This window comes from Podarcis melisellensis (assembly GCF_964234715.1).
Source record: "Podarcis melisellensis genome assembly, chromosome: 15".
Taxonomy (NCBI): domain Eukaryota; kingdom Metazoa; phylum Chordata; class Lepidosauria; order Squamata; family Lacertidae; genus Podarcis; species Podarcis melisellensis.
In genome coordinates this window covers 30,402,802-30,430,224 of record NC_138532.1, presented here as the reverse complement: position 1 = coordinate 30,430,224, position 27,423 = coordinate 30,402,802, and the positions used below count along the sequence as shown (strand labels likewise).

At 48.7% G+C, this 27,423-nt stretch overlaps 2 protein-coding genes and 1 pseudogene across 5 annotated transcripts; 1 reads left to right on the top strand and 2 right to left on the bottom strand.

Annotated features, from left to right (window-relative positions):
- Positions 1–940: 940 nt before the first annotated feature.
- Positions 941–13,254, bottom strand: LOC309357352 (claudin-4-like). Of its 3 annotated transcripts, XM_081889487.1 has the most exons (3): positions 12,890–12,961; positions 4,694–4,821; positions 941–2,075 (listed from the first exon to the last, which is right to left on the bottom strand). In XM_081889487.1, exons 2-3 carry the CDS (start codon positions 4,806–4,808, stop codon positions 1,411–1,413), a joined length of 780 nt encoding a protein of 259 aa, XP_081745613.1. In that variant the 5' UTR covers positions 4,809–4,821; positions 12,890–12,961; the 3' UTR covers positions 941–1,410. The 3 variants fall into 3 exon arrangements, with proteins under 3 accessions (XP_081745613.1, XP_081745611.1, XP_081745612.1); XM_081889485.1 differs by lacking the exon at positions 4,694–4,821 and having other exon boundaries at positions 12,890–13,254; XM_081889486.1 differs by lacking the exon at positions 4,694–4,821 and having other exon boundaries at positions 941–2,072; positions 12,890–13,254.
- On the bottom strand, positions 6,210–7,507 carry LOC309357356 (claudin-4 pseudogene; annotated as a pseudogene). The gene has a single exon. The product of its transcript is annotated as a claudin-4 pseudogene (transcript).
- Positions 13,255–22,133: 8,879 nt separating the features above from the next.
- CLDN3 (claudin 3) lies at positions 22,134–24,258 on the top strand. The gene has a single exon (XM_081889667.1). It carries the CDS (start codon positions 22,244–22,246, stop codon positions 22,889–22,891), a length of 648 nt encoding a protein of 215 aa, XP_081745793.1. The 5' UTR covers positions 22,134–22,243; the 3' UTR covers positions 22,892–24,258.
- The last annotated feature ends 3,165 nt before the right edge of the window (positions 24,259–27,423 follow it).

Genomic DNA, 27,423 nt, shown 5'->3' with positions numbered 1-27,423 from the left:
CTCTTTTTTGAGGAGTCACTGCTTCTTTTAAAACACCGAAGTTTACATAGGGAGGACACCTCTCTCCCTCCGCTCTTTTTACAGGACGAATGTGGGTGAGGTTTGCAGAAGCTGAACAAAGGCGTGCGAGCGCAGATTTATGCTTTTGGAAATGTTACACAGCCTCATGCTAGCTTGGGTTGATGGAAGTTGGGTGTCCAGGAACATGGAACTGACTCTCTCAGAAAGGCTCTACTTTGTTGAAGGTTTTTAAGCAGAGGTTGGATGGGGGCCTGTCAGGGATACTTTAGCTGTGGCTCCTGCATAGCAGCGGGGTTGGACGCGGTGAGGCCCCTTCCAACTCTATTTCGGTGATTCCATGATTCCATATCCTCCGACATTTCTCTGACATTCTCTTCCACATCAAGAAGCTTCTCCTACATTTGATCTTGCTGCAAACATATACATCCTATTCACATCTACATCGGTCACCTTGAGCCAATTACAACCTCTCGGTTGAACCTACCTCACAGGACTGTTGTAAAGAAAAAAAGGTGCGAGGGAAGGGAATGTGTGTAACACCTTCGACAGATAAATGGGATTTGAAAAAAAAAGCTGTAAACTGTCTTCCTATCAGGGAAAAAGGCAGGATATAATACTAATATGAAGATGATGACGATGATGATAAGTGTGAGAATGATCAGGAACATACCAGAGAGTAAATCCCATTGAACTCAGTGGGACTTAGATCTGAGTAAAAATGCTTAGGATTTCAGTGTGAAGCTGCATAGTCTTTACCCATTTACCTGAGAGTAAGCTCCATTGAATACAGTGGGACTCATTTCTCTACAGTAGAAAACACGTTTCCTAAAAATGGCTCGCTGTTGAAGCATTGCAATTTTAAGTGGATTGGTGATATTTTCCTTCAAGGCTTCATATACCAGCTTCATCATTTCCTTCATTTGGTGCAGGAATTTTATTTTCAGTATAAACAGGACTTCATTTTTGCAGCTACTACACACACACACCACTTTTAATTGTTTTCCAAGACGTGGAGGGGAGGAAAAAGGGAAATCGTGACATTGTGGGATCAAAACAGAAACTGGGACTGCTTCTGTAATTTGGGACTGACCCTGGAGAACAGGGACACTTGGGAGGGTATGTGATTCGATCTGCCGAAGGTTGATATGGCTGGAGAACCGGTGGCCTTCCAGATCTTGCTGGACTGACTACAACTCCCACCATTCCCTGATCATGGGTCATGCCAGGGATGGGTGTCCCTTTGGTACCAAACGCCCCCTGAGTTTATACTCTGGCAAGGAGTGATTGCAAGAAGCAACATGCAGCTTCTTTGTTCTCCCCCTGCACAAATCCTATAGAAGTGAGAAACCTTTCCCCTCCTGAAGCGACAGGTGCGCCCCCACATAGCAGTCAAACATAGTCTTTCCGGGCATAGCTGCCCGGGGTGGAGTGCCTCCCCCCAACCGAGTATCTCACTGGGTAAGGTTTGGTGCTCCCCTTCTGTGGGAAGTGGCAGCACAGCATGGCCCCTCCGAAGACCAGGAGGGCACTGGCTGCCCATCCCACATACAGTGAGATGCCCAGCTCTCGCTTCAAGGCCTCGGGCACCAGGGGGTTGTAGAAATTGCTGACGATGGCGCTAGCAGACCAGGAGATGGGGACAAGCAGAGTCAGCCCGGCCATGATGAACCCCCCACCGGCCACTGCCGAGACTCTCCCCTTGGCCTCCGGGTCCTCCACGCAGCGGGTGCACTCGGCTCCGGTGATGGCCACGAGCAGGGCCAGGGCGGAGATGGCAATGGAGACCACCACCAGGGCGCGGGCTGCCTGAAGGTCAGCGGGGAGGTCCAGCAGGGAGTCGTAAACCTTGCATTGCATCTGGCCGGTGCTCTCGTAGACGCAGTTCATCCACAGCCCTTCCCAGAAGACCTGGGCCACGATGATGTTGGAGCCAATGAAGGCCGTCACCTTCCACATGGGCATGGCACAGGCCAAGATGGCGCCCAGGAAGCCCAGGACCGACAGCACCAGGCCTCCCATCTGCAAGGCCAGGACCGCCATCGTGCTCCCCCCTGCTGGGGAAGCAGCACAGAGGGCAGTTAGGTTGGAAGCAGGAGTCTTGGGGTTGGGAGAATGCCAGATAAAGCTTCCCAAACTTTTCAAGAGCAGATTGAGGGGATTCTGAATACAGTAGAACCTCAGTTTTTGAACGTAATCAGTTCTGGAAGACTGATTGACTTTCAAAACATTCGAAAGCTGAAGCATGCATTTCCGGAAGCATTTCTGCCCAGAAAACTCTATACGGAAGCCATGTGGCACGTTCAGATTATGAAAAGCGTTCGAAAATCAAAGCAGTTACTTCTAGGTTTTTGGCGTTCAAAAGCCGAAACGTTTGACTTCCGAGATGCTTGAAAACTGAGGTTCCACTGTATATTGTCAGGAGCCAAAGTCAGGAGAAGGTCAGCCATAAAACACCCGGTTTCAGTGAAGTTGACTCTTTATTCAAAGAAGCTAAACAGCTCTGGCTGTTTATATGCACACACACACACCTACCTACCTACCTACAGAGCTTTTTTCTGGGGATACATGGGTACGCATGCCCCTAAACATTTTGTGAATCTTTGTACTTTTGTCCATTTACTGTATTTATTTTCCCCAATTTGAACTATAAAATGGTGATTTTCTTGAGTCAAAATGAGAGCACCCCTAAACATTTTTTTAGAAAAAAGCACTACATACATACACACACACACACACACACACACACAGACCGTACATATACAGTCATTTGAGCTCTGCCCCTTAGATACTTTTAGCTTATGAGATAGCATTTCAAGAAGGGCAATTTGCCAAACCCTAGAGCGCCAGCTATCCAAATTATTAAAGGTTTTCCAGGATTCGGCAACACAGCCCCAGGCTGCTGCTGAGAGATGAATATTAAGTTATTTACTTCTCAGATCCCGCTCCATTTTTGTATACAGGTTCAAATTTGCCAGGTGGGAAGATGGAGCAATCATTTGCTGAGTTATCAAAGAGATCTCAGCAAACACCTCCACCCCAAATGCAGCAGCCTTTGAGCAGGCCCACAGCCTGTTTTTCTGGCCGCCACACCTGGCAGGGAGCGGGTGCGAGGGGGTGTAGTTCAGGGGGTTGTAGCTCAGCTGCCGCCAGCCCTAGGAGACCAGTCTCGGCTTCCGGCTCAGAGAGGAGGAGGCCCAAGCGCTCCCATGGAGTCTGCGTTGCATTGCCACCTCTTGAGCAAGAGTCTCCTTCTGTGGCGCTGGCCATGAGGGAGGAGTGCCTCCTTCCGCACCCTCTCTCTGTTTGCCCTCCCGCCCAAGATGGCGGCCAATGTGAAGCCATGAGGCGGCCTGAGGCAAGGGACGGCCTGCCTGCTTCAGCCCTCGCGTGGGAACAGTGTTCAAAAACATCTGGTGTTCAAAAACATCTCCACCTAAGAAAGAAGCTGTAGGTGTGAGGAAATAACCTGCTGTTGCTACAGAATGATGTTGCTAGACCAGGGGTCAGCAAACTTTTTCAGCAGGGGGCCAGTCCACTGTCCCTCAGACCTTGTGGAGGGCTGGACTATATTTTGAGGTGGGAAATAATGAACGGATTCCTATGTCCCACAAATAACCCAGAGATGCATTTTAAATAAAAGGACACATTCTACTCATGTAAAAACATGCTGATTCCTGGACCGCGAGCCGGATTTAGAAGGAGATTGGGCTGGATCCGGCCCCCAGGCCTCAGTTTGCCTACCCATGTGCTAAACTGTGGCTCTCGCCATTTTCTCTGCTGTCTGCTGGGAGTACTTCAGAAGGCCTCAGGGCCCTGCAGATAGTATGGAACTGTTTATGTTGGAAGGATGGAGACAGACTAATATTGATGCATCCCAACTAGAGACTTGCCCGGCCTCCCCTCCACACAGCTCCAAATGGCTTATATTTTATAGAAACATGGACTTCAGATCTATCTGTGGCCCCCGCTATAAAGACATCCCAACCAGTATAAGACCGGCATCTGCAGACCCATTGACTGATCAGGTTTTCTACTGTGAATGTTTAGCGCATCAAAAGAGAGAGAGAAGGGGAGGAGAAAGTCAGAGCGAAAACATTTCCTTTCGAGCATTTGCTTTGCTTAAATTTCTCATCTGGTCCGCTGATGGGGCTTGACTGGAATGTGTTCTCTCTCTCTCTCTCTCTCTCATAATGTTAGAACTCAAGGACATGTCATTAATCTGAATGCTGGAAGATTCAGGACAAAGAAAATAAAGTCCTTCTTCATGCCACAAAAATAGTTAAACCATGGAACTCATTTCCACAGGAGGCTGCAGTCTGAAATCCTGCCCATCACTTTAGACGGTGCCGAGCTAGATGAGCCCATGACCTGATTCCATACAAGGCAGCTTCTGATGTTCCTTTGGGCTGTTTGCAAACTCCAAACTTCCCCTCTTCTTGCTCAAGAGACCTATCTCAGCTCTTTACCTCTCAAAACCAGTTCTATCCCCACCCCTGGCACACACACATGCCCCGGTCTGGTATACGGTGTCTTCTTCCTCTTCCTTGGAATTACCAATGTGCCAACACAAAGGTGTCAGAGCAATCAGGTTACTAAAAGACTCACCCACCTCCCTGCCTGCCCGCCCGCTAAGCAGCCGGAAAGATGGTTCAGTCCTATTAGGAATATTTACCTGATGTTCTTGTTGCCCCACCTAACAGAAAGGATATCGTGGAGGTGGGGGAAGTAGCTACAAAATGATTGCGGAATAATAGATTTGTAGAGTTGGTGGGAACCTCAAGGGTCATCTAGTCCAACCCCCTGCAATATAATGCATTTTAATATTATTTACATGAATGTTGGCATTTTTTAATGTGCCCTTTCCCCTCATGTACACATTATTTGGTTGTGCAAAATTCAGAGAGCTGCAGGATTTGAAAGGATGACTTTTTTGATTTGCAAAATGTTTTGGGAAAGCAAATCAGGCTCAACTTGAAATGCAAACCAAACCAAATTTCTCCCTGCCCTTAGACACAAGCCAGTGTTTATTCATTTCCCCCACCCTCCACCCCATTCTACCTCAGGGACCTTCAAGGTTGTTAATGATCTAGCAAAAAACAACTGAAGAGAAATATATAAGGGTCAGTGATCGAAAACAATCCCTGAAAAAGGGGCACAAGAGCCCCCATAATTTATTTAATATTTATTTGTGACATTTATATCCCACCTATTTTATCCAAGGAGCTCAGAGTGACTTACATGGTTCTCTTCCTCCTCATTTAATCCTCACAACAACCTTGCTAGGTAGATGAGGCTAAGAGTGAGTTTCAGGGGTGGTGGGGAATTTGAACCCTGGTCTTTCCCAGGTCCTAGTCTGACACTCTAACCACTACACCACAGCTGGCTCCCTTAACAGGCTAAACGTCACAGCCCCAAGAAGATGACAGAAGATCTTGCAACCGTTAATGAGAAAGTGACTCATTTCCCCCTCAGCACCGAAATGATGTAAAGAAATTGCATGAAAGGAGTATGTGGAATGGAGAGGACAGAAAGGTATGCTTCTTTTTTGTTATTTATTCAAAGCATTTCTAGGCTGCTGGACGGAATTTACAATCAAATAAAAGGCAATTTGAAAATGCAAAAATAAAATACTGAAACACACACACGCACAAACACCAGAATGCCTAACTTGAGATTCTCTATCTCTCTGTCTCTCTCCCACCTCTCTCCCCCTCTTCCTACTCGGGCATCCCTGATTCAGGCAGAGGCAGAATATGAAAAGCCTGGCTGTCAAAGGAGAGATCAGTCTCAGAGCATCGCTTGGGCCACGGAAAACAGGATAGTTGGATGTTACTGTAGCTGATGGGAGCACACAGTCCTGCTGGCTGGGGGCACTGATGGAAGGGTGCCACACTGAGAAGACCAGAACATAGGTCAAAACGCCCACTTCCCCAAAAAGATACTGACTGAATAACCAGAGGGAAAGAGGTTAAGAAATTGACCTGGAGCATCCTGAAGAGTCTCTGGAGGTCCCTAGCCCCAAATACAACATTTCTGTCAGCAACTGGTCCCCAAGGTTGCACCCTTGAGCTTCGTGCCCAAGTGGGGATTTGAACCCTGGTCTCTCCCAGTTCCTAACCTGTCACTCTAACCACAACGCCACAATGCAGAGTCTTAGCACCCAAATTCTCACTGGCTTCCCCCTGCCACTCCTAGGCAAACCCAGAAATGCTCCTGGAACACAGAGACACACACAAACCCTTAACCCCCACCATCCTGGGGCTGTTAGTCCCATCCCTTTGTGGCTCTTGAGTCTCAAAGTCACAAGGAAGCTTCCCTCAAAAGCTGCAGTCCAGCTTAGAAATCTAACATCCGCCGGGTGGTTTGGAAGCTCACTCTGCTTCTGCAGCTCAAAGGCGGTGTGGTGGAAGCCAGTTCCCGGCCTGCTTTGGGTAGGTGGGTGGTGGTCAACCTAGCCGCGTTCCCCTTTTAGGATTCGGTGGGCACAGCAAACAAAGGCCTGCTTCCAGAGTCAAGACACAAAGTGCAGGGTGTGGGAGAGAGACTCAGGCAGCGAAGGAGGGTCGCTCTCCATCTGCAGTAAAACCTACTCAGTCGCCTTCAAGGTGGAAAGGTCCCTCAGGAGAAGGGGATGGTCCTTAGACGTAGTTACTGGCAGGCACTGACCGCGCCGCCATGTACTTTGCTGAATAGGGCTTCTCACTTTTCGGAGGGCAGTTGCAGCACAGCAAGGCCCCGCCGATGATCAGGAGGCTGCTGGAGGCCCAGCCGATGAACAAGGAGGGCCCGAAATCCCGCCTCTGGTTGTAGGCAAGCATGGGGTTGTAGAAGTCCTGGATGATGGCATGGGTGGTCCAGCAGAGGGGGATGAGAAGCAGGAATCCCGAGAGGATGAAGAAGACACCAGCCGCGATGATGACCCGGACCTTGGGGACTTCCTCCTCCACGCAGTTGGTGCACTTGCCGCCCAGGATGGCGAAGCAGGTGCCCACCACTGCCAGCACAATGGCGATGACCACCAGGGCCCGGCCAGCCTGGATGTCCTGCGGCAGGCCCAGGATGGCCTCATACTGCGTGCACTGCATCTGCCCGGTGCTCTGCATCACGCAGTTCATCCACAGGCCCTCCCAGATGCGCTTGGAGAGCAGGATGTTGTCTTCCTGGGAGATGGCCACTTTCCACATGGGGAGAATGCAGCACACAAGTGAGCCCAGCCAGCCGATGATGGAAAGGGAGATGCCCAGGACTTGGATTCCCATGGAGGCCATGGCTTCTGGAACTTTGGTCTCCCCTGCTGCGCACCTGCAGCCGAATGGTGAGCGGGAAGACTTGGGAGTGTGAGGCAGGTGGGGAAATTTGGGGAAATTATAGGCTGCAACAGTGGGTGGAGTTTCCTGGCTCCATCCTGGCTGAGAGGACCCAGAGGCTCAAACCTGTTCCCCGGGATTCCTCTGCATCATATAGGCTGGGATCGTTGCGGCACATCTGGGACGAGAGGGCTGAGTTTCCCTGTTCCTGTATCACTTGGGGAAACCAGCCAGGGATAAGATGGGATGGGTGAAAGAGACTGGCCGGATGCTGTTGAATAGAAAAGGTGTTGCAGAGCTGGGGGAAGTTCAGAAAAGGGCATCCGGAATGATCCAGAGATGGAGCTACTCCCATAGGTGTGAAGATTTTGCTGTGTTTGGGCCACCGTAGTTCAGGAAAAAGCGAGTGAGAGTTGGCAAGATAGACACTTAATAAATTATGCATGGCATGGGGAAAGTGACTCAAAGGGACCCAAAATGTCATCTAATCCAACCTCCTGCATTGCAGGATAGAGAAAATTTTTTTCTCCCTCTTTCATAATGCTAGAACTCATGAACATGCCATGAAGCTGAATGCTGGAAGATTCAGGCCAGAGAAAAGAAAGTCCTTCACACCGCAAATAGTTAAACGATCGAATCACTTCCACAGGAGGCAGTGATGGCCACCAACTTGGATGGCTGTAAAAGAGGATTGGACAAATTCAATGCAGATAAGGCTATCAGTGACTCATATCCATGATGGCTATGCTCTGCTTACATGGTTGGAGGCAGTAATGCTTCTGGATATGAGTTCCTGGAAATGCCAAGATGGGAGAGAGAGCTCTTGTGCTCAAATCCTGCATGCAGGTTTTCCCTTGGCTGGCCACAGCAAGAACAGGATGCTGGATTAGATTGGCTTGATCCAGTAGGATCTTCTTATGTTCTTAGGTTAACTTATTGACTAGTTTGATTCGATACATTCAGGTCTGAATCAAGACAACAGTTTCCTATCCCATTCCAGGGGCTGATTTACTCAGCAGTGCTAAGTAAATTGTGGGTTGTGAAGGTCCATCGGGTTCATTTTGCAATCATTTCAGCTCTGGCTCTATTTTCCACCACGTAAACATGATTTCTGTTGTCACTAATTACCACTGCTTCAAATGGTCTTTTTGCTGACGTTTCGGCTCTGATCGACTTGCCACGGACTGTAGCTGTTGCATGCCATTGCCACTTAATGCCAACCTCTGCCATTTTGTTTCCTTATCACCCATTTGTGCATAGAAAGGGATACACCTGACAATAGAGGAACTTGTTCCCTGCCTTAGGTAAAAGTGGGCTCTAATCCACAGGAAAGCTTCTGACAGGTGCCAGGTGTGTAGCTCAGGGACAGAAGATTTGCTTTCAGTAAGGAAAGTCCCAGAATTGATCTCCAGGTCAAAAAGAATCACGTAGGAGATGATGGAAAGGCGGAGGACTGCAGCTCCGTAACTGAGCTCCTGTTTTGCATGTTGGCAGTCAGTGTGAGCAATACTGAACTAGGTGGAAAGTTGGACTGACTCATTCTAAGGCAGCTGCTTTCTACATTCCTGATTGGGAAGGACTGGTGCTCTGGGACAAAGCATCAGCTTCGCTTGCAAAAGCTCCCAGGTTCAATCAGGAAAAGCAGGAGCAATTGGATTACCAAGCAGGGTGGGACACAGTGTCTCCTTTGCATGCAAATCGCCCAATCTCCGAGCAGAACTGGGAAAAGACTCCCTAAGACCTTGGAGAGCTGCTGCCAGTCAGTATGGATAATACTGAGCCAGATGGACCGGTGGTTTCACTTGGCAAAAGGCAGCTTCCTGTGTTAAACCTTTAGTCAGAACAATGAGGACTGGAGCCTTGGGCTGTTTATAGAGGAAAGGCTGTAGTTCTGGCTGGTAGAGCATCTGCTCTGCATGCAAGAGGTCCTGGGTCCAATCCCTGCTGGCATCTCCAGGTAGAGCTGGGGAATAGACTCCCTGCCTAAAACCACAGAGAGCCATTGCTGCTGCCAGCCAGTGTTATGATAGCAAGCTATCTAGGTCAATGGCCTTCCCACTTCCATGCAGTCTGCTCCAGACATCGTCTTGTCCTCCTTGGAAGGCGTGAGGTCCACAAGCAGCAGGGCCACGCCCCTGCCACTGAAAGCACCAAACCGGTCTGGGCAGTGAATGTTACCAGACACACTGCACAACAACAGCAGCAGCAGCCAGCAAGCCATCATCTCAGAGGTCTGTGGAAATAGAAGCCAGGGAACGTGGAGGGTGGCTCCAATCAAAGCAACCTGCTGCCATCCACTCCTTCCCTTGTAAACATCTTTAGGATCACAGCCCCAAAAGCAACGCGGTGAATCGGATAAGATCTCTTTAATCAAGTGACCGCCCTAATAAGGTTGAGCACATTGTTAAGCTCACAAGCGGAGTACTGGAAAGACACCCCCTCCCCCCGTATTCTCATAGGAGAAGGCTAGCATGGATCCACAGCTAGAGGCAGTACTGTTTTGGACATCAGCTGCTGGGAACTGCTACGAGGGGAGATGGTGCTTGTGCTCAGGTCCTGCTTGCGGGTTTTGAATCTGGGTCTCCACAGTCCTAGACCAACACTCTCATGCTCTAATTCTTCACATTTTCATGGAGCGACATAGACCAAGTTGATAACATTGGGGCTGGGGCTGCCCAGTATCCCCACCCACCCTCTTTGGGCTGCCTGGTTGATGTTGACCCATGACAGGACATTTTCAGTGGTGGCTCCCTGGTTGTGGAATGCCCTCCCTCGTGAGGTGCATCTGCTTCCCTCATTATTGACTTTCAGGAGGATTTTTTTTTTTTTACCCAGGCCTGGGCTGGCAGAAAGACACTGTCCCAGATAACACTGAAACTACCAGCTGAGTGAATGCAACTATTTAAAGCTGTTTGCATGATGTTTCCGAATGATGTTGTTGTTGATCAGTTTCTTGCCTGCGGCTCCTTAGGGAGGAAGGGAGGGGTGTACGTTGAATAGATGATGAAGATAAAATAAAGGTAATGCATTCAGACGCCTGGCGAAAACAGCGTGTGGCTCACGCGGGGTGCATTAAGTGCGCGACACTCTGTTGGGGAGATTTATTTGCAAGAGCAAATGTGCGGGTGTTCCTTTTGAGGAGGCGAATTCTCAGGTATTCAAGGCATACCTATCTAGGAACGTACTCTGGCAAAGGAATGTGAAGGGCAGGGGCCGAGAATGAAAGGTTCTTTGTCATGAAAGGCTGGACAAGGGCCAGCGAGGGATCTGCACAGCTTGTTGGCTTCCAGAGATCTCTGCCCAGTATTGCCCTCCATGCTTATGGCAAGCAGGCGATGGAACTAAGAGCATAAGGAGAGCCTGCTGGATCAGGCCAGTGGCTCATCCAGTCCAGCATGCTCTTCTCACAGTGGCCATTTTCTCCGGGACGCTTGCAGGGCATGAGGTTAGGTAAAGGGACCCCGACCATTAGGTCCAGTCGTGGCTGACTCTGGGGTTGCGGCGCTCATCTTGCTTTATTGGCCAAGGGAGCCGGTGTACAGCTTCCGGGTCATGTGGCCAGCATGACTAAGCCGCTTCAGGCGAACCAGAGCAGTGCACGGAAATGCCGTTTACCTTCCCGCCAGAGAAGTACCTATTTATCTACTTGCACTTTGACTGCTAGGTTGGCAGGAGCAGGGACTGAGCAACAGGAGCTCACCCTGTCGCAGGGATTCGAACTGCCGACCTTCTGATCAGCAAGTCCTAGGCTCTGTGGTTTAACCCACAGCGCCACCCGCGTCCCATCAGGCATGAGGTTATCAAGGGCTATTAGCCACAATGGCTGTGCTCTGCCTTCACAGTTGGATGCAGCAATGCTTCTGAATCTCAGTTGCTGGAAAGCATAGAAGGGGAGGGTGCTTTTGTGCGGGAATCCTGCTTGTGGGTTTCCCATTGGGGCATCTGATTGGCCCCTGTGATAACAGGGTGCTGGACTAGATGGGCCATTGGCCTGTTCCAGCAAGCTCTTCTTACGTCTTTGTGGGCTGTTTGGGTAGGTTCCCTCTCCCTTAGGGGTTTATTTTCTAAATATTTGTCATACTTTTGCAAAACTGGAGGTTCATGCAAGCCTGCTGATACTTCCCTGCTTGGGCGGTTTAGTTTTGGCTCTGAGAACGAGTTAGCAGCTAGTAGTCATCATACACCAGTAATGGTGACACTGTTCTGAGAAGACCCATGCCGTCAGTTCTGCTTGCAAAACCATAGAGCTGAGCTAGTTATTCATTTCCGTCTGTTTGCAGAGTTCCCAAGGCCTTGGAACAGGCCCTTTCCACAACTCAATATGTTTTTGAAAGTTGTGCAGCACATGTCAAGCGTGAGCAGAATCGATCCAGGCAAAGTGGTTTGCAACACAGCTCAGGTCTTACAAACACAGCATCTGAACAGCTTATCTTAGCAGCCAGGAAGATTGTCAACAGGAAATGTCACCAAAGGTGGAACTGCCCCACAAAAAGACAAACTGGAGAGGTCAAAGGTCAGGAAAGGAGATTAATGTGTAAGGCCAGGTCACTGCCGTCACTTCCACCTGACCAAGGCTAAGTCAACCAGGACAGCGCCAGGCCTAAGAGCCAGCAGCAAATCAAGGATGCTGTCTCAGGAAAACAAAAGTGGGATTTGAGTTGGAATCTCTGTAGATCAAGAAATGTAGCTGAGCAGCAGAGCATCTGCTTTGCATTCAGAAGGACCCAGGTTCAATCCTCAGTGACATCTCAAAATAGGGCTGGGGAAAAGACTCGCTGCCTAAAACCTTGGAGAGCTGCTGCCAGTCAGTGCAGACAGTACTGAGTTAGATGGACCAAGGGTCTGTTGAAGTATATGGTAGATTTCTACAATCCTCTATAAAGCAGCCCTTGGTTTGGAACTGGAATCTTAGCTCGGTTGTTGAGCACCTCCTTTGCAGGCAGAAGGTCACAGATTCAATCCCTGGCATCTTCAGACGGGGCTGGGAGACCCTCTCTGGAGACACCCCTGCGCCTGAAACCCTAGGGAGCAGCTGCCAGTCAGTGTAGACAGTACTGAGCTAGATGGACCCAAGGATCTGGCTTGGTAGTTCTCAGAACAAACAAAGGCTACCTGAACACACAAAGGCTGATCTGGGGAGAAATTATACTGGGCATTCTATCAGCTAGATAGCTCAGTTGGTTCGAGCATGATGCTGGTAATGCCAAGGTTGCAGGTTCAGTCCCCATAAGGGGCAGATGCGTATTCCTGCATTACAGGGGGTTGGACTCGATCCTCAGGGTCCCTTCCAACTCTATGAATCTATATGAGCATGTGGAAATACCCCTGTGGGGTGCCAGTCTCTCTCTGGCGGGATCCCAGCCTGTCTCAGGCAGCATTTGACCCAACCCACAACAGCTGGGCCCATGGCACCGATGCCCAGAAACCTCTTCTTCCTTTGCCAAGGCAATCTGGGGTGCTTCAGGCAGACTGAAGGTTAGCCCCCTGTTTGCTGAGCCCCTGAAATGCCCAGCTGGGCCAGGACGTGGCTGGGGTGGGGAAATAGGGGGAGGTCCACTCACCTGCGGAGCTCTCTGCGGCCTCCAGCGAGCGAAGGATCCCAGGAGATGGCGGAGGGAGGGAGGGGACGGGAGGGAAGGGAAGGGGCAGCTGGCAGGGGTCTCTCCCTGGGCATGGAGTGGAGCTGCAGAGCAAGCTCCTTGAGAGGGAAGGCTGGGCCAGGCAGGTCGCCAGGGGAGGCGGAGAAAGCCACAGGGGATCAAGAGCAGGTGTGCGGAATGTGTGCCTGGAATCAACAGCCTGTCCTGGAGGGAAGGGAAGGAGGCAGCTTTGGCTAAGGAGGCCCAGCGAGGACGTGAGTGCAACCAAAGACCTGCATGGCTGAGCTACTGCTTTCCAACTCATCCTGCCTTGCAACAGTGAATCCTGGAGAAGAGTTTGGATTTGATATCCTGCTTTATCACTACCCTAAGGAGTCTCAAAGCAGCTAACATTCTTCTTTCCCTTCCTTCCCCACAACAAACACTCTGTGAGGTGAGTGGGGCTGAGAGACCTCAGAGAAGTGTGACTGGCCCAAGGTCACCCAGCAGCTGCATGTGGAGGAGTGGGGACGCGAACCCGGTTCACCAGATTATGAGTCTACCACTCGTAACCACTACACCACACTGGCTCTCCTGTGAGAGGGGGGGGGAGAAAACGTCTGTGCATGCTCAGGAATTCCTGCAGCAGCTGTCACAGAGAGTAATTCCCACCCCAGATACCTCTTTGATTGTTTTTTTATTTTGTGACTGATTCATTGCATTTATATCCCACTTTGTTCTCCAAGGAGCTCAAGGTGGCGTGCATGGTTCTCTCCCTCCTCGTTTAATTCCCACAACAGCCCTGTGAGGTGGGTTAGGCTGAGAGGCAGTGACTGGCCCAAGGCCACCGAGTGAGCTTCATGGCCAAGTGGGGGATTTGAACCCTGGTCTCTCCCAAGTCCTAGTCCAGCATTCTAACCACTGCACCAGGCTGGCTGAAATAATAATAATGGTGAAATAATAATAATAATAATAATAATAATAATAATAATAATAATAATTATAATGTTTAGAAAATAGGTAAGAGCTGGGAACGTGATAGATATTGTAACACACAGCCCAATCTCTGAGCAGCAAGAGAATCTAGGGGTTCCAGCACTTACTCAGACTTTGGTTTCTGTGGAATGAAGGTAGGTGGAGACTGTGGTGTCTTTAGGATTATACAGCTTTATTTACACATATATACATCCTGAGCATGGGATGGAAGGGCTCATACTTCCTCCTCCAGGAAGCCCACTTCTGACACCAGTGTTGCATGTTCCCCAATCTCTGAGCAGCAAGAGACTAGGTTCTAGCACCTATCCAGGTTCAGTTTCCTTGGGAAAAGGGTCAGCAGAGACCGCAGTATCTTTCGGATTATATAGTTTTGTTTACACATATATACAACCTGAGCATAGGATGGAGGAACTCGCAGCATTAACATCCCAACTGATCTGCCCTCCCCATTAGAGTTCCAGGGCGATCCCCAAGACATAGCTTTTGAAGGGTCATCCAGATTGACCCACTCCCACACTAAGCCTATAACATTATGCACAGCAGGGAGAAATCTCTCATATCCCTAGGGTTTAAAAGGATGGCTGCATTTCGGGTTGCAAGTTATTTCACAAAACACAGATTTGCTAAGTTCGGCTTCGAATGTGAGTGGGCTCAAATTTCTCCCCAATCCCTAGCAGTGACTTTCAGAAGTAGGGGAGGGCTCACCTTATAGCCCACATGGCCACTCCCCCAAAGAGAGTCCCAAAATGCCAGCAGATGTGTTGATTCTTGGTAACTACACCCACCCACCCCAAATAGCAGGTGGGTTTCAGACAAGTTCTTATTGTCTTTCTGGGGTCTATTCAAGACATTCATCTTCCAACCAACCTTTTCAGTGGGGATTCTTTATCCCAGTCTGAACTCGTATTCAATTTGAAATTGTTCTCTTATATGGAATTGTCTTAATCTGATATATGTTTTTGTGTGTGCGTGTGTGTATGAAAATGTTTTAATTGCCTTTATACATAAAATTGTTTTATATATGTTTTATTTTTGAGAGTTTTTCATTGCTGAGGTGCTCCAGGATGTTTCACAGGAAGTGATTCACAAACAGAAACAAACAAACAGGATAAGACCCAAATCAATTCAAATCTTTATTGCTGTGGTCAGTGAGCAGGACCAAGCATCATATCCAGTGTGTTCAGACCAGCTGACAGTCATAAAATTGTAAACCATTCCCCTACTTCCTCTTTGATAAGCTGTTTCAAACCAACTTGAAAGCCTTGTTATCTCCCCAGCCATTTGCCAGAGCATGGAGGGTTTCTCAGTTACCCCACTTTGGCAGAACGTTATTGTTCCTCCTCAGTAAGAACGTCTTGAACTTGCTTTCTCAAATAGCCCTTTTCTATTAAAAGACAAAAATTGCTACTTGAGCATATAAGGTAAATGTAAAGGGACCCCTGACCATTAGGTCCAGTCGTGGCCGACTCTGGGGTTGCGGATCTTATTTTGCTTTATTGGCTGAGGGAGCCGGCGTACAGTCATGTGGCCAGCATGACTAAGCCGCTTCTGGCAAACCAGAGCAGCACATGGAAACGGCGTTTACCTTCCCGACGGAGCGGTACCTATTATCTACTTGCACTTTGATGTGCATTCGAACTGCTAGGTTGGCAGGAGCTGGGACCGAGCAACGGGAGCTCACCCCGTCGCGGGGATTCGAACCGCCGACCTTCTGATCAGCAAGTTCTAGGCTCTGTGGTTTAACCCACAGCGCCACTCGTGTCCCACTAGAGCATGTAAAGGGTGCCCTAATTGTTCGTTCAGTGACCCAGAGTTCTGCGGTCGCAATGGATTGCCATGCTGTGATGCCCTGAGATCATTTAAGCTCACTGATGACTTCTGGGGTTTTCCTGCCCTCTTTCTCCTAGGCTTCTTTACCAATAAGGGAAATTACTCTCTAGACAAAGCCAAACACACAAGGTGTGTCCACATGATATCTTTAACAAGTGTACAATATGTGCGCCTTTGTATAGACTAGTTGAACCGACACCTGTACAGTTATTCCCAGGTAATCGTCAATGAGTGAAGTGTCTGTGGTCCTCCGTAATCAAAAGCTGAGCTGTACAACGATTCCGCACCCTTTCACACAAAAGCTTGCAGATGTGTAGAGAGACGGCTTGTCCAGTGTCCACAAGTGAACAGGCCTACACACAAACATGCTTTTCCTTCCAGGCACGCTTTTTCCGCAGACATCTTTCACCGGGTTGCTTTCTGCAGACCTGCCCATTTGGGTCTCCACCTCCCATAGTTACCTCCCTCGCTCAGTCCCCACATGTCACAGAACCACAGCTGGTGAGGAACACACATGGCCACGTGGGGGATGTTTGTTCAAACTGATGCTAGTCCACATGAATTCTCGTGGGGTTCAGGGAGGTGAACCAGAACGTCCCTCTCTCTGTCCCAGTGCCTGTCTCTCTGCCATAGTTCTTAAGCAACAGCAAATCAGCCGTTACGGAAGAGTGACAGGTGCAATGTTTGCAAACCAGTGCTCTAGTGAAGAAATTCGAAACCCAGGAGCAGCCGTCATGACTCAGGTCCTGGCTCTCTCATCTCCCAAATATGATACATGAGAGGAGCAGCGTTCAGAAAGTCCCGTTGGGAAAACGGTGAAGTGAAACCAGGTGGGGCCTCCAGATTTCAAGAGAAGGAACGTCTTGGGTCACATTCATACTACAGATTTAAAGCCCCCTTAAAGCACTTTAACATAAAGGAAAAAGAGATTCCCCTAGGAGGAAAGGTTGCAGCGTTTAGGACTTTTTAGCATACAGAAAAGACAAGTACTGTATGAGGCAGCATGATAGAAGCTTATAAAATGAGAGAAGCTTATAAAATTAAGCATGGCATGGCCAATGAAGCTGAATGTTGGAAGATTCAGGACAGATAAAAGAAGGGACTTCTTCACACATTGCATAGTTAATCTATGGAACTCACTCCCACAGGGGCCAGCAATGGCCACCAACTTGGATGGCTTTAAAAGAGGACTGGACAAATTCATAGAGGGTCATAGGGCTACCAGCAGCTACTAGTCATGACAGCTGTGCTCTGCCTTGGCAGTCAGAAGCAGGTGAATCCCAGTTATTGGAAACCACAGGAGCGGAGAGGGCTCTTGTGCTCGGGTCCTGCTTGAGAGTTTCCTACGGTCATCTGGTTGGCCACTGTGAGAAGAGGATGCTGGACTAGATGGGCCACTGGCCTGATCCAGAAGGCTGTTCTTAACAGTCATGGAGAATCTTGGGAACTGTAGTTTGGATACTGGGAACTGTAGGTCTGTGAAGTCGGCACCCTTAACAAACTGCAGCTCCTGGGATTCTTCAGAGGAAGCCGTCCCTGCTAAAGGTATGGTGTGGATGTGACCTTAGTTTGAAGCAGCAATAAGCCACCGAGAGTCCTGTAAGCGCCAACAAGATGTTGCAGCGCGGGCGCTTGGGAAAGGATAGGATCACTTTAGCCTCATTTGTGCTTCTCTCCCCATCCTTTCTGGAATTCCCTAAGGTCCCATTGGTGTCTTCTAAATTTACAGAGCAAGAATTCACCACCTCGGAGGAGGTTAGTTTATAAGAGAACAATGCTAAGCACGCACTTGCTCAGCAGCGTTCAGAAGCATCTCACAAGATGCTTGTTTATTGGGGCCATCAAGGTGGGACTTTCGGGCAAAGGTTGGGGCCTCTGTTCAGCAGACTGAGAATGAGCCCCCCCCCCATACAATTACTGCATTTGGAAGCTTTACTTATTTATGCATTTATTCAATTTTTAAAAATGATACTGCTTCAAATAATTGCAATATCCCAGCGGTTTACAATAAAAGATACAATGGCGGCAATTAAAATGCAAGTAACGTCCAATGCAGTTACCTTGAAAACCTGATTAAGAATAAGATTAAGAAACCACCACTGCATATATCTCAAATAAAAACTGAGCCATGTAGAAAAAAGGAAGAGTCAGAGTCCAGGAAAGCTTGGGTAAACATACAAGTTTGTAAGAAGTGTTTAAAGGTCGTGACTGTCTCCGCCTCATGCCCCACTCAAGGGTGGGCGTTCCAGAGGGGTGTGTGCGGTGACTGAGGAGAACTGCTTCAGTGTTACCACTGTGGAATGATCCTCAGGTCACAAAACAACCGCAGGGTCTCCTCTGGAGTCCTAAGGGCACATCCACTCCATAGACTTAAACTGGCCTAACAGTCAATCCTTCTTCCCAGGCAACTCTGAGAATTGTAGGCCTGTGAGGGAGATAGAAATCCCCTGACAATTCCTAGCACCCACAGCAAACTATAGTTCCCAGGATTCCTTGAGGGAAACCATAACTGTTCAAGTGGTATACAATTGATATAAATATATAGCGGAAAAACAATATAATTCAGGTGGTTAGGAAGGCCCAACAGAGACTCCATTTTCTCAGGGTCTTGCGAAAGAGCAATGTTAAACAACAATTGATGACCTCCTTCTACCTGTCCACAATAGAAAGTGTCCTCTCATATTGTATCACAGTGTGGTACATTGGCTTGACAGCCATGGACAGAAAGTCTTTACAGAGGGTGGTGAACGCAGCACATGATATCATGGGCTGTCCCCTGAGCCCGCTAGATGACATCGCAAGGGATCGTTGCCTTAGGAGAGCGAGAAATATTCTCAGGGATGATTCACGCCCCAGCCAGCACCTCTTTAATCTTCTACCCTTGGGCAGGAGATATAGAAGCATAATCAGTCGTACCAACAGGCAGGGGGGAGGGCAGGAGGCTCGGGTTAATTTCATTGTATACAGGTTGGACATTGACAATAAAGGTATTATTATTATTATTATTATTATTATTATTATTATTATTATTATTTAGTGAAGCCATACACCATCTAAAGAGAGGGGGCCCATAAGACCGTTAAGTCCCAAGTCTAAGATCACTGCATACATGGGTCTGACAAAGACCCATCCCAACCAACCAGAACCACAACACCCAGCTGGTAATCATTGGTCCACCAGAAAAGGGCCAGGGTCCAGTTTGGCCCATGAATTAATTGTATTGAATTCCCCACCCCCATCTCCACCTCAACCACCATACACTTGTCCCACACATGACATAATATATCAGGCTCTGTGGGTGAGCAGACCCTCCAAGCATCCCTGTTTTCTAGGGACACTCCCAGATTCATCCCAGTTTCTGATTTGATCTCAGAATGTCCCGCTTTCTCTTAGGACACCCCTATTTTTACCAGAGACATGTTGGAGGGTATGGCAGGATGTCCCTGTTTTCATCAGAGAAATGCTGGAGGGTATGAACTAGGACGTCCCTATTTTCATCCAATAAATGTTGGCTGAAAAACACCTTTGCCTTATTTAGAAAACTATCCCTTATGCCCCAGACTGTAAAAGGTTTTTTATAAGGTATCGCTCTGCCATTCCATAAAACTCTGGGCTGTGTGATGCGGAGGGCGAAACTCACTCACTTCCTGGTTCCCCACCTCCAACAAGTTGGCGTGGGGCGAGGGAACGGTTTCAGCCTCGTAAGAAAAATGGACATGGTTCATCGCCTCTTCTCTGTTTCCTGGTCCTAAAGAGGCAACGAAGCTATAGAGAAACCAAACTGTTGATAAGAAACCGCCTGGGAATATGTACTCAAGGATAGAATAAAAGCAACTGCAAACAAACAGTCTTTGCTCGGGCTGCTTGGTTAAACAAGGCTTGCAGAGGTCATCGTCACTTACATAAACTCCAGGGCAGAGCAGGAAAAGGCTTGTGGTCCAGGATGCTTGACTCCAAGAATGGTCAGCCAGTTGTCTCTTAGAGCTGGGGATGGACCATAGATCACCTAGTTTCTTTCCCATGGCTACTAGCCACAATGGCTATGTCCTCCCTCCATTGTCAAAGCAGGCATGCCTCTGAATATGAGCTGGGAATCACAAGTAGGGAGAATTGCTGTTGTGCTCAGGTCACGCTTGTGGGCTTCTCATTGGGGCATCTGGTTGGTTGCCGCGAGGACTAGATGCTGGACTAGATGGGCCACTGGCCTGATCCAGTAGCTGCTTCTTGTATTCCTATGCATTCCATCATACATCTGTTCTATCTCAGTTTTTAGGCACTTAAAAAAAATGTAAATTGTCTTGTGCTCATAACTACCATAATTAAATAACTGGCAAATTGCTGATGCCCCAAAATCAACCACTCGAGGTGGCAACATCCCTTCTCCTTGGGGAGTTGGAAATGCAGATTAATAAAAGAAGAAGAAATCTGCACCCCAATGTGGAGATCTGAAGATTGGGGAAAATCTTAGAGGAACTAAAATGGACAGATTTTGCCCATCCATACCTGGGCCTTGAACCTGGAACCTCTTGCATGCCAAACAGGCACCCTATTGCCCTGAACTGTGGTCCTTTACCATAGCATGCATGGAGGGGGGAGGACACCCATACTGCTGCGACCCTATTCTGTGATATGTGGTTGCTCTTCCAGGATTTTTCTGCCACTGCAAATGCTCCCTAGGTGTGGTGTGTGAAGGGAAAACTTTTCTGCGTCTGCATCCCATGGACTGAGGGGCCAGCTGGTATTATGGAGGAGTTTTGTGGCACCCATTTGGGGTGAGCGTCCATAAAGGTGTCTCATTCCCCAGGCTTTCTATAATCAGGGATTATATGTGTGCGTGAGATTTCTAGCCTTTGGGAAATTCCCTTGGCAGCTCTGATGCCTTTCGGTGAGTGAGTCAATCAGAGACTGACTTCTGACCAGTTTAGTTTTTTTTAAAAAAAAGAAAGTATCACTATACATGTGGGTGTGCATATGATGTAAATATGGACCTTTATTTATTGGCCATCTATTAAGGTCATATGCTTTGAAATCTTATTGAGTCCAACGGTTTAATGTTTAAAGGCAGGGCAGGGAATACCTCTGAGCCTCCAGATATAACCCCCATCAGCCAGCGTGAGCAATAGCAGGGGATGGTGGGAGATGGAGTCCAGCAACACCTGGAGGTTCCCCACCCTTGTGCAAAAGGATCTCTCAGTGCAACAGACTCTGTAGGACAGACAAAAAGAGGATGAAGCTGGCAATATATATACAGTGGTACCTCGGGTTACATACACTTCAGGTTACAGATGCTTCAGGTTACAGACTCCGCTAACCCAGAAATAGTACCTCGGGTTAAGAACTTTGCTTCAGGATGAGAACAGAAATCACTGCCATAGGGCGGCAGTGGGAGGCCCCATTAGCTAAAGTGGTACCTAGTTTTGGTACCACTAGTGGTAACCAGTTTCAGGTTAAGAACGGACCTCCAGAACGAATTAAGTTCTTAACCCGAGTACCAGGGATGGGGGAACTTTTCAAACTCAAGGGGAACATCCCCTTGTAGGACACTTTCCATAGTCACATGCCCTTGTTGGGTATGATCACTAGAGGCAAATGTAGGCAGAACAACAGGTGCAATTCTTAACGTTGTATTGTTCGCAACGGTCCAGCCAGACAAAATCAGAGGTTTCTGCATCTCTCCATTGTCTATCTGGGCAAACAGGAGCTATGATTACAGTTCAAGGATGCATTCTAGCCTGGAAAGGGTACTCAAGGGCAGCATGGAACAGGACAGGTGAGGTAGTGGGCATGGAGAGAGTCTCGCAGACCAGAAAGAGAAGCATGGAAGGCCAGCTTTGGCCCACAGGCCTCAGGTTCCCCACCTCTGATTTATATAGGAAGCCGAGATGAGTGAGGGGCTTCCTACTGCCTGCCAATGGCCGATGTGGCACCTCTCTCTATTTGCACCCATGTCTGAAGAGGGCTTCAAGTTGCTTGTCTTATAGCACAAGGCAAAAGGCGTCCCTGATAGCAGCTCTGGGAGCCACATAACAACATGAATCAGCCCAGAAGCACACCTTTAGCAACATCCACTTTCAAGCTGAGGTTCAACAAAGGAAGACCCACAGATGAAGAGCCCCCCCCCGACAGGTATGGCCTCTGCCTTCTGCTGCAAATGGGTCCTGCCCTCGCCTGCTAGCCAGATCGTCACGGCAAGCAACCAGCTGGAATTCAGGGCCTGTTTCCAGCTTTGCCCTCCTTAGCAAAGCGCCATCTTTCACGCATGCGATTTCTACAAACAAACAAACGCAGAAAGAGGATGTTCGCAGCATGGAAAGGGCATGTTGAGAGTCCGTTAGGGACGCCACGCCCCTGCCTGAGCTAACACACCCCGCCCTGGCTGCAGAACTGTTATAAATCAACCCTGATGAGCCTGGGTTCCTCAAAGGCTCTGCCCGAAACCAAGCGAGCGACAGGCCGCCACCGCGACACTGTACTTGGAGAAACAGCGACTGACTCCGCAGCGGCAACAACATGTCGATGGGCCTGGAGATCGGGGGCATCTCCCTCTCTTTCTTGGGCTGGGTGGGTTCCATCTTGTGCTGCGGGCTGCCCATGTGGAGAGTCACCGCCTTCCTCGGCTACAACATCGTCACCTCTCAGTTCACCTGGGAGGGCCTGTGGATGAGCTGCGTGGTCCAGAGCACCGGCCAGATGCAATGCAAGGTCTACGACTCCATGCTGGCTTTGGGGGCGGACATCCAAGCCGCCCGAGCCCTGATAGTCATCGCCATTGTCCTTGGGGCATTCGGGGTGCTCCTCTTCCTTACTGGGGCTCAGTGCACCCGCTGCATCGAGGAAGAGTCTGTAAAGGCCAAAGTCACCATTGTCTCCGGGGCGATCTTCCTGCTGGCTGGCGTCGTGACCCTCATCCCGGTCTGCTGGTCGGCCAACACAATCATCCGCGAATTCTACAACGTTTTGGTTCCTGAACCCCAGAAGCGAGAGCTGGGAGCGGCACTCTACATCGGCTGGGCAGCCGCCGCCTTGTTTCTCTTTGGGGGCGCCTTGCTCTGCTGCTCCTGCCCCCCCAAGGAGGACAAGTACAGACCCACCAATGTGGCTTACACTGCAGCACCCAGGTCAATAGCAACCAGCTACGACAAGAAGAACTACGTGTGAAGTGGGAGGGCAGCCCTGTTCGAGGGTGAAGTTTGAGGTGCCCACCGGGACTCTCCTGACCCTCACCTTTGCTTCCTCCAGGAAAGAGCAGCCGCTGAGAGGGAGAATAGATGTTCAGAGACTTTGCTCAGCTTGCCCTTTAGGGACTGGACTTGCGCCCGAGGACCTGAAAGTCATCCTCGGGAGAGGAATGGACTTGGCTACCTCCATCATCCTCTCCTTTTTTGTGTGGATGTTGTTTGCCTTTGAGCTGAACACTCCTTGCTTCCCTTATTGGACTTCGACCCAACACCTGGCAGACTGAACCCCCAAACCCCATGGCTCAAACTTTGCCTCTCGTCCCCATCATGGGGCCAGGACATAACCGCCGACGGTTTGTATAGGCCTGGGAGATTCCTAGCAGATGGCCTGCCTCATGCCGTTCCACCCTTGTGTTAGGCCTCCATTTTCTCTACTATGGATTGTTTTGTGGGAGTTTGGGTCTTTTTGTTTTCCATGGAGGGGTAACTTGAGAAACCAATCAACGGGTGGGGGAGGGCTGTGATAATTTTCTGGTGCAGAAAGAGACCCCCCCCCCGAGTCTGTTCCTCAGCCGATTTGTGTTGGGAAAAGGTCCAATGAAGGTCGGTAGTTGTTAAGAAAACAGGCTTTGGGAAGATAAAATAGACCACTTTGGGGAGGGCACAGAAGGAGGCTGAACCGGTCTCAAAAACGGCCAGTCTTTTTCCGTCAGCAAAATGGCAGAAGGTTAGTGGCTGCAGACCTCCTCCTCTCTCTTTACTCTTCAGGGACTAGTTTGGAAAGAGTCCACGCTGCCCTGAGGCAATGAAGAGAAATCCAAGAGAAAACAAACAGTCCTGCTGAAGAAAAGCAGTTGCTATGAGGCAAAAAACCAAAACAAAACAAAAAGAGAGAGGCTGCGTCTGAGCACCTGAGGCATTTTCTTGAGGCGGGGAAGCTCGCTGTAGGTTGCCGAGCTGAGGGGTAAAGATGGCCGACAGCCTTTGCCTCGTCACGCCTTCCTGCCCTTCGGAGTGAGTTCCCTTCGGCCATAAGGGAACAAGTGGCCCAGCAAGTCTGGCTCCTTGAGGATGCCCAGCGGTGGTCACCATCTGCCACCAATGGCAGCTTAAGCCAAGTAAAATTCACCTTGACTTGCGGTGGATCCCTGTCACCTTTTTCCCCTCAACCCTCCTCTGGAAAGGAGACACAATGTTGGTGGTGGTGAACTTTGTTACACATGCAAGAACGCAATTTTGCTTCCCTCTTTTGCTTTGTGATATGCTAAGTTATGTGGTATTTTCTGTCTCTCTTTCATCCCCCATCCCACTTTCTTCGCGCCAATAAAACTCTGGTGTACTTGACAATCCAGGACTGGCAAATTCCATTCTTCCAGGAACGGCAACCTGGGCTGGCCACATTTCCAGAGCTCCCCTGTTGTTCTTTTGCTCCAAACTTTGTTTTACTATTATTATTGCTGTTTCTGCTGTTGTCATAGTGTTTATTAATTGGGTTTCTTTGCTGCCCTCCACTGTGAGATCCCGTAGCGAAAAAGAAATTAAAATCAGTAATAAGAGTTTAAAATCAGAAGAAAATGGTGGGTCTGCCTGAAAATATTTATTTTATTCACAAAATGCATATACCTCTTGATTTTTATAAAAACAATAATCCTCAAAACAGTTTGCAAAAAGAATAAAACAATGAAATTAGCAATGAAAACCATAAATCAACTCTTTGGAACATTCAAAAGATAAAATTAGCAATAAATGCAAAACAGAAAAAAACATGCACCTGCATTCTACATGTCTGGGTAGGCTTGTCTGAACAAAAATGTTTTTAGCAGTCGCCGAAAAGAGTACAGTGGAGGTTTCTGCCTGATGTCAAGAGGCAAGGAATTCCAGAGTTCTGGGGCTGCCATACTCAAATATCAATTTAATGCACATGCAGAGGGGGTTGTATGTGGCACCTGTAACAGGGCCACCCGCATCTCTTGGGTGTCAAAGGTCAGGGTAAAAATGTGCATCTTCAGCATCCTCTGTCCCAAGAGGATATGTGGGGATCTTTTCATAGCATTCCCCCCTCACCTGCACAGTTTGCTTGTGTTGTACCGGCCACAGTGCTAAGCATAACTATAACTGTTGGGGAATTTAGGGAACCCAGACCCTCACCCAATACTATAAGCAGAGTACAATGGTGAGTTTTGAGCGTCCACAATGAAATGTTCCAATGCTAGGGATAAAAATCGGTGCACCACCTTTTACAAATGATTTAGAAATAGCAGCTTTGAGTGTCCATGATGACGTATTCTGGCCCTGTTTGACAAACAATTTAGAAATCATAAATTTGAGTGGCTATGATGAAGTATTCTGATGCCGGGGAGAGAAATTGGTGTACAGTACCCACCAGCTTTCACAAATGAATTAGAAAGCGCAGGTCTTATTTACTATCGTGCAGCAGCCATAATCCAGCTCTCAGTTGGGGAGGTGGCATTGCGAGGACTTTACAGTAAGTTAAGGGTTGTATAGTAAAAAGCCTTCGGGTCTGATCCATAGGGCATAAACCACTGCAGCCTCCCCAGCCACTGCGCCCTCCAGGTGTCCATGCTACAACTCCCATCGTCCCTGACCATCGACTGTGCTGACTGCAGCTAATGAGAGTTGTACTCCAAAATATCTGGAGGGCACCAGGTTGGCGAAGGCTGAGCTGCCAGAATGTCCAGTTTGAAGCAAAACTGGAGCTTTGTAAGAAGATGACTGAGGAATGTTTTCCGCCCAAAGGAAGTCAGTTTGCAAGGGGTTCAGGATGTAGCAAAAAGGTGTCATTCTTCACAGGAGGTGTAATTAACATGAGGGACTCACTGCCACATGATGGGAAGTGAGAGGAAAAAAATTAGACAAAATACAGTGTGGACAGGGGAAGGAAAGGAGGCTATTGGACACGACAGATAATTAAACAGATGAATGTCACTATTTGTCAAGGATAGTTTTGAGTACCAGATGTTTGCTCATACCCTGCTTGTGGGATGCAGAACCTACCACTGGGCCAAGAGGACCCAGGATGCCAAAATGGAGCATGCATGCACAAATGCAGTCTACCTCTGAATATTAGATGTCTGGGAATAAACACTGATGGATGGGCCATCACTGTCATGCTGCACTTGGAAACTTCCCAGAGGCACCTCAGTTGCCACTCTTGGAAGACAGATGCTCAGTCAGAGGAGTGGAGAATCTCAGACCCAGGAGACAAATACGGCCCCCAGGCCTCTCTTTCTGGCCCTTGGGACTCTCCCTAGGCCACCACACTTCATGCCTTCCTTGAGGGTTTTGGCCTGACTGGAGTGTGTCCTTGAACTCTGAGCGTGTTTCTTGGTTGCCTGGAAGTAGAAAAGAGAGGTGTGTGAGTGGAAACAACCAGACTGTACAAAGGTAAACATCTTCATTCTTTGCCCGACCCACTTTCGCTACTGGCCCCACTCACCCCTGGCATCTGGCCCCTGGAAGGTTTCTGAGGACATGAGGCTCTTGGGATGAAAAGGGTTCCCATCCCCGAACTACCACCGCAGTCAGGCAATTCGTACATTTTGTGTGTGTTTTGTGTATGTGTGTAAGATGCTTTGCGGGCCAAAATCCTTACTCTGGGTTACGGGAAGTCCCTGAATTCAAAGTTCGTTGCTTGTTGTCAGGGTGAGGTGAGATATGGCTCAACTGCAGCCAACCTTTATCCTTTGAGGAGGAAGTGGCAATGGGGTCAACAATTATATAACGAATGACAACAGGAGCTAAATGGGTGAATTGAAGCAACACTTGGTGGATTGGGCCCACTGCAAGTGTGAGAGGCAGAAAGGCAACCGTCTACATCTGTTTATCATTCCAGGACTGAGCCGTGTTATATCAGAAATGGATTATAAAATGCATCAAATTAAGCCTGGGGCTTTGTTTCTCAAAATAAGAGGTTCTGGGGTGAGAGGTTGAGAGCAAGGTTTAAGAGCAAGGAATAATAATAATAATAATAATTAATAATATTTATACCCCGCCCACTCTGGGCGGCTTCCAACAAAATATTAAAATACAGTAATGCATTAAACATTAAAAGCTTCCCTAAACAGAGCTGCCTTTAGATGTCTTCTAAAAGTCTGGTAGTTGTTCTCTTTGACATCTGGTGGGAGGGCGTTCTACAGGGCGGGTGCCACTACCGAGAAGGCCCTCTGCCTGGTTCCCTGTAACTTGGCTTCTCGCAGTGAGGGAACTGCCAGAAGGCCCTCAGAGCTGGACCTCAGTGTCCGGGCTGAACGATGGGGGTGGAGACACTCCTTCAGATATACTGGACCGAGGCTGTTTAGGAAATGAAAAGGGGGGGGGATGAAACTTTGTGAGCTCCATACATGTGTGTCTACAATACACTTAGCACATGATCAGAGGCACTCTTCCTCATGTTATTATTGCATTTATATCCTGCCTTTTTCTCCAAGGAACTCAAATTGGTGTGCATGGTTCTCCTGTTTAATCCTCACACAACAACCCTGTGAGGTGGGA

Excerpts from the sequence above, each read along its gene's own strand:
- LOC309357352 (XM_081889485.1), bottom strand. The coding sequence starts at position 13,232 with ATGAGTTGGAAAGCAGTAGCTCAGCCATGCAGGTCTTTGGTTGCACTC. Across the intron at positions 2,076-12,889 it reads GGCCGCAGAGAGCTCCGCAG|CAGGGGGGAGCACGATGGCG; the intron begins GTGAGTGGACCT and ends CTGCTTCCCCAG.
- CLDN3 (XM_081889667.1), top strand. The coding sequence starts at position 22,244 with ATGTCGATGGGCCTGGAGATCGGGGGCATCTCCCTCTCTTTCTTGGGC.